At 37.1% G+C, this 7272-nt stretch overlaps 1 protein-coding gene across 1 annotated transcript in view; it reads right to left on the bottom strand.

Annotated features, from left to right (window-relative positions):
- Positions 1–621: 621 nt before the first annotated feature.
- Positions 622–7272, bottom strand: part of gas6 (growth arrest-specific 6) — a 93577-nt gene continuing 86926 nt past the window's right edge. Inside the window, exon 15 of the mRNA XM_028800057.2 lies at positions 622–1250. Coding sequence (XP_028655890.1) covers positions 1102–1250 — 149 coding nt within the window. The 3' untranslated portion in view covers positions 622–1101. The remainder of the gene's footprint in view (positions 1251–7272) is intronic.

Below are 7272 nucleotides of genomic sequence, written 5' to 3'. Positions count from 1 at the left end.
CTAAGGGCCATCCACCATCATGCTGAGGTACTCAGAGATTTTCAAAAACTGAAGTAAGAAATGCAAGCCTTTTAAGTTCTACAGCAAAAAAGGTGTTTACATATTCAAAAGATCCTAGATTAACTGTATAGACAATATTATAAGCATAAGTTATGTTGTAGTTAGCACAAAGGAAAAAGGTACAAGATATCTAAAGTGATAAAACATTTCTTTGACAGGAAGAGGAGAAGGCTATAAACACATTTTTTGTTTCTGTTTCTTTTTTTAATTATTAGTTAATAGAATTTGCTTGGCTGACACCACATGCATAGAGACCAATCTCACTCTTTAAATTATCAATATCTATTAACTTATGAAAGTCCTGAATATATATCATTTAAGTAAAAGATCACAGCAAATAACATTATATTAGCAAAATTTATTTGACTCAGTTTTATCTGTTTATATAATAGGTAAACGTGAAAAAAATATTAATGATTAGACATAGACTATTAATCACACCTGTAGGTTATAAAGAAGAAATTTACAAAATGAAAGTGAAAATGTGTTTAAAATAAATAAAAACATTTTACAATCCTGGATGATATAAAAATACAGTTCAAACTGGAATAAGAAAAAATATTCAAGAATAAAAACAAATCATTTATTATAAAATGTCAACATAATCAAGCAGTTGCTCAAAAGTAAATATGCATTGTGTCCTGATTCATTCATTAAATTAACAGTACAGGGTAAAATTATTTAATCTCTATAGAAATTACAATGACATTTATGCTAAAACTAAATATTTATAATTTGGATCGAGTAAGAGTTACATGCTAGGGAACAAAATTATATCATTAAAAATTATATACAGTTATTTTACAGAATCACAAACCTTCTGTGCAAAGCAGTATAGTTTCAAAAATTAATTAAATCTCAGTAGCTCATACAAAATAATGAATTGATGATAGCACAACAGTGATGTAAAGGAAATGTTGACGTCTAGCAACAAATAATTTGTAATTCGTTTGGACAGAAGAACAAGGGCTACTTTGGTTCTAAAGTTTGAGCATGGCACAAGAGCTTAAAGACATTCCACTTAGACAAGTTAATGTGTAACTACAATCCTGATAGGGCTGGGCAGGAGTGTGACCGGATGTCATTGTGCTTAGAGATGGAGTCATCCAGATCCACAAGTTTATTATTGATGCGCAATTCCATACAGCCACTGTAGAAGGCTGAGACAGGTGTGGAAATAACTGGAACAGCTAGAAAGACAAATGAGATCCAAAAATGTTACAAATATAGTTTTAAAAGTCATAAGTCACAGTAAAAACTGATGATAATAGCCTAGCATAATACTCATTATCCTAAAACAAGACCGTGACCAAAATTATCTAGTAATATTTAATGTTCAAAAAACACTTTCCTTTACACACAAGTCTAACTTCAATCAATCAGTACTTGTAACAAATAGTGTCATTTTGAAAATTATTTATATATCTTTGCCACCATGGCTTGAATTGGGCCGGTACATATTGGTAGTTTTTTCAAGCATACTGAAATGTATCATTCATTTCTGCCTAACCTCCCCTTAACCCTGATTTCAATCTAATACTACCGTATTGCACTGCAAAGGAATATTAGTATATTGCGGTGTAAGAAACCACATGGATGACTGTAGGATAAGACTTCTTGGTTGTATTGTCTGTTTTGAAAAATGACTTTTATTTTGTCAGTGAAAGGGTTACTTCAATTGCATCAGACTGTTATTTAATATTGAGGCTCATGTTTGAAATAAAGTAGTTGTCAATTTGATTTGTTTACTGAGTCTTATTAATTTCTGTTGTGAGTGCTGGCCGGCATCGAGTTACATGAGACACAACAGGTGGCCTCCCCCACCCCCGTCATTCCAATTGTATGTTAAAGTATCGCAAAAGTCAAAATCCGAGAGCTCAACACACCAAGCATTCAACACCCATAACAAATCAACCCCAAACACAAAGCCAACCATGCTCTGCGATCAAATGCCAGCATATCAAGGTGTTCTTAACTTCAAGGGTACCAGGCATCCAATCATCCAAAACACACTTTTATGTTTAACAATACCAACATTTATGTATATCCACTTTAGGGAAATCTTGTTCCTACCATCCCTTCATTTAATGAACAAAATTAAATCACAATCTCTATTCATTCATTGCATATTATATTTAAAACCTCAAATAATGATTGTATTTTTAACTATCAATATTTTACTGTGGTTTACGCTATTGTTTTGTATTTCTTCAACTACTTACAATACAGAAAAAGCTGCACATTAAATATTTAAAAAAACATTTCTGCTTATGGTACACAACTATTGCTTGAAAAACATTGGGCAAATGTGTTACTTTTGTCTGTCACATAATAATAATACAGTGGAACCTCGAGATACAATCACCTCTGTATACGAGAAATTCAAGATACGAGGAAAGTATGAGCGAAAAATTCAGATCTAAATACGAGCATTGGCTCGCGTAACGAGCCACAAGCCAGGCTGTGGGTATAGCTCGTGGCTTAGTGAGGGGGCGTGGTAGCTGTAGCGAGCCGCAGGGCGATCTGCAGTGTGGGCGTTTCTCACCTAAGTGCACAGGTGGGAAACTGCCCACATCCATGATTGTTCCTGTGGCTGATGGGCTGCAGCTGCCATGTCCTCCCCACATATATAGAGAAGTGCGAGCCGGTTAAGGGGGAGAAGAAGTAAAAGAAAAGAGAGAGAGAGAGAGAGAGAACGGAGGTTGCAGGAGGAGGCAGGAAGCAGCAGTAGGAGAAAGTCGGTGCGGGAGGGCAAGCGAGTGCAGGCTCACGTGTAGCTGAACAGTGAGCTGAACAGGCGAGCCAAACAGCTGAAGCAGGACGGTGTAGAGAAGGTCAGCTGCATTAAGAGTGTCTCGCCTGATGCAGAGCCCGCATGGGAGAAGCAGGTGAGACGCTGACGCTAACAGAGAAGAAGCACCGGGGATTGTCATCTGTTTTTTAAAGACTGCTTCCTGTTGACGTTTAAACCTCGTGTTAAAGGATTGTTATTCTTGTGTATTTTAAACCTCCACTTCACAACTGTTTTAAGGATTATTTATTTAAAGATTTATTGAATGCTCTACTGCACTTTGGACACCTGTTTTGATTCTTTTAATAATCAGTTATATTATTTACCAGTGTTATTTATTAAAGGTAGACTACAGTATATATTATTTATCAGTGTTATTTGTTAGGAAAATTGATTTTTATGTTAATATTTTTGGGGTGCGGAACGGATTAACTGGATTTCCATTATTTTCAATGGGGAAGTTTGTTCTAGATACGAGAAATTCGCTATACAAGCTCAGTGCTGGAACGAATTAAACTCGTATCTCGAGGTTCCACTGTATTATTATTATTATGTTCCCCACTAAATTGAAGTTCAGCAGCAACAACTGGATCAAATAGAAGGCCATTGTTTTCCATCTCAAAGCAAAAGTGGACACAATAGGAGATTTACAACAAACGGAGATTGTTACTGTATCTTTTACCAACTTCAACATGTCCAGAGTGCACTCTGAAACAGTGCATGTGTTTTGCTGTGTGGTGTTCCACTTCTCCTCAGCCATGGTTTCGGGATACTAAGTATTTGCAAAATGTATACCCAACTATCTCCCAGTAATCAGCCACTACCAAAGGCACCATCCCTCACCATCTGACTCACTCCAGAGTTGGTTCAGATATAAGCATCATGTGTCCTCCCAGGCCACATAATGGTTGCTTATCACCTGGACATTTAGTGCCGAGAACCCTTTTTGACAGATATGGATGGGATTCAAGAGCCTGGGAGTATGAATAGGGATAAGCATTCCATCCACTGCCCCCACAATGTCAGGTATGCTTGCAATGGCATGAAAACCAATTTTAGTGTCATGCAAGGCACTGAATTATTATTATTACAAGGTACTTATTTGGGTGATGCCTTTATCCAAAGTGACTTAAAACATTTGAGATACAAGTGGTTGCATTTCTTATTTTTTCCAATTGGGGCACAGGCAGGTGAAGAAACTTGCTCATGGTCACACAACCACAGGTATTGTTGTATGCATGGTACAATAGTTATCTTGTCACTGCATGCACAGATTTGGATACAGCAGTCTTGCTGAGGCTGTGTGCATCACTAGCTGTCTACTAGTATCTACCGGTAGAGTACAAACAAACAGCTGTCAGAAACTGCACAATGGGACAGAGCAAAATCACAATGTGTTCCTCTTTCTAATTTTGTCCTTCATCAGACCAAGTACAGTTGTTATGTCACTCCTGGGTAGCCTGTATTCCTCTTTTAGTTGTTGATTACTGAGATGGTCCAAGGGGTTCCTGTCTGCCTATCAAAGTGCATTTTGATCATCAATGCCATTTCTAACAGCTTCTCTGGTAGAGTTGCACAATACTTCCATTGTTGTTGCTGGTACTAATGGGTGATTTACCTTTCAACTTTAAAGGATGTGACTGATTACGTGCCGAGTTTGATTAGTTAACTCATTATGTACTCAAGTTGTCTATGGTGTTATAGCTACAAACGGCCCATTTTGTGCTAATCTATAGCCTACATTGTAATTTAATTTATTGCGTAACAACCTATTATTATTATTATTACAATGTCCAAATAAGAGCATAAGTGTGTTTTTGTAATCTACTTAAGATGACCTCTTTCCCTGTGACAAAATCAAATCATTGGCAAAAGTCAACCTTAAAAATAATGAAGTAATTAATAACAATTAATTAATTAATGAGATTAAGTAGTAATTTAATTACAAAGTTTTGGGAAACATTTGCTAATTAATGAACAATCTTAAGTGTGAGATAATGAAATACTTAACAGCATGAAGGTTTATCAGACTCCAGATGATGAAGCCCCTTACCATTGATTCATGACCAAAACAAAGTTGCTCTTCAAGAAGTACAACTTTTGACAGGTATATACAGTAGATCATTCAGAGGTTCACATCAAAAGAGAATTTAGAGGTATAGATCAGAGGTATTTTCAAAGTCACAGTTTTACTCTTTATAATCCACTACTAGCTGTACTACCCGAATTCGATTGGGAAACTTATTAAGACAAAAGGTCTCAGTTACTGTGCCTTCAGTTAAAAAGTACTACGCAACTATTTGTAGATTTCTTTGGCAGGGTTTACTATGAATGAAAAATCTGAACCAATTAGAACTGAAATACATTCTAAATAAACATTGAAAGTGGAAAGCAATGGAAAGTGACATAAATAGAAAAGCTAGCCGCAAATCCTAACCTTGCAATTAGCACTGTATTTGTATCATATAATTGGATGAAAGCGAGCTGAGCAAAGTTTTTACTTTGTTCACTCAAGAATTTGTTTTTGTCTTTACCACCAGTCATATGCTTGGCGTAGAAGGGAAATGATGTACTATAGTATTATTCATTTTTTTTGTTTTTAAATTTTATTATGTGTTAGTATATAGCAGGTTGGAAGATGATGGCTTTATTCAGCCAATAAAGTAAAGAAAAAAACAAGCAATGCATGCAAATTTTTATTTTGCATAATATAAGAAACTAGCAAAAAACCCGCGGCTTTGCAGCGGAGAAGTACTATGTTAAAGAAGTTATGAAAAAGAACAGGAAATATTTAAAAAATAACGTAACATGATTGTCAATGTAAATGTCGTAGGCTTAGAGTGAATTTGATGATTGTAAAGAGTTTAATTTATGATTGCAAATGTTGTGTATGAGAAATGCACATTTTTAGGATGTAAGGATCTCTTTGTAAACGATGTTTGTAGTTCTGCCCTCGGGCTGTAAAATGACCAAGCTGTCTGCTGAGCATGCAATGTACAGTTGGCCATGTGAGAAGCAATCTTGTGTCAAGTCAATGCCTACCGTTTTTAGAGTCTGGCCCAGTGACTTATTTATTGTCACTAGCAAAGCAGACCCTTACTGGAAATTGGAGGCGTTTGAATTGGAATGGGAGGTCAGAGGGCATGAGAAGGATGCGAGGAATAAATACAGTCTCCCCTGAGTCAGTTCCAGTGAAGACAGTTGCCTCAATGAGGTTCTGGTGCAGAGATTTGATCTGAAGCCTGGTGTTGTTACAAAGTTTTGGTGGTTGTAAGTTTCGTAGTAACGTAATTGGTGCGCCGACCTTCAAAAGTAGAGTATGTGGAGGCATGCCTGGAGGATTAAGAGTGTGAAGAAACTCTACCAGATAGTGCACCGCGTCCGTTAGATCTACAACAGAGTCGACAGACTTACTGTATATGTTTTTGTTTCAGAAGTTAGCTGGTGAAGTAAAATGGCATTTATATGTGAAGTTATGTCATTTTTTGGGGTTAGAATAGCTCTCTCCCTCAAACATGAGACATCCTTTTCATGCAGATTTCGTAGGTTGGGGTAAACATTTTCAATAAGGGTTTGTAAGGTATTTACCAAGAGACAAAGATTGTTAGGAACATTGATTTTACAGTTCTGTTCAATTAAATTGCCATCACCTATTTTGATGAGGAGAGCAGCGAATTCTCTGGCTTTTCTGTCGCAGTTCAAATAAACCCTCATGTTCATTCTTAAGGTAAGAACGTTGGTCTTAGGCCATAAGTATGAAGACTTCAGACATGCTTTAACTTTGTCAGCGCATGTTCCTATTGGGACAACTGGTAAGGTCTGCAGCAAGACTGTCAAGCCTCCCATCATTTTTGTTGTGTTTCTGATGTCTTGTAGGGCCCTGTATAAAGCCTCAACACCTGGTCTGTGTGCCATAGTGCATTCATCCAATACAATGTGCTTACAATCGCACAGCACTTGCGCCATGGTGCTCTGCTTGGATATGTTACACATGGAATCAGTATGGGTGAGGTTTAGAGGTAGCCTGAAAGAAGAATGAGCAGTCCTTCCACCCTTGAAGCGGTGGAGTAAAGAAGAAGGGAGCAGTGAGCATGATGAACAGCTGAGAAAAGTAAGAAAGCGAGTAAGGAGGCACATGAGCGCGGGATGTTATTAATGTATATAGGCAGGAAGCCAACCATGTGGTACTGTAGGTGCATCTCTGCCATGCAATAAATCAACTGTTAACGGAAATAAGGAATGAAACCGCCAAAAGGAGAGGTCAGTTCCAAAAGTTCCTTACAGCATAATGGTGAGAAACGCCAAAAAGAAGATGTTATTTTCGAAAGTTTGTTACAGGGCACGGCACGAAATGAAACATACTTAACGTTTCTAAGTACAGTGTAAAGGATGAACACGGGAAATTTGGGCTTCCTATGTAT

This window comes from Erpetoichthys calabaricus, chromosome 4, assembly GCF_900747795.2.
Source record: "Erpetoichthys calabaricus chromosome 4, fErpCal1.3, whole genome shotgun sequence".
NCBI lineage: Eukaryota > Metazoa > Chordata > Cladistia > Polypteriformes > Polypteridae > Erpetoichthys > Erpetoichthys calabaricus.
Note: the sequence above shows the minus strand (reverse complement) of the source record. Positions and strands in the feature narration are given on the sequence as shown.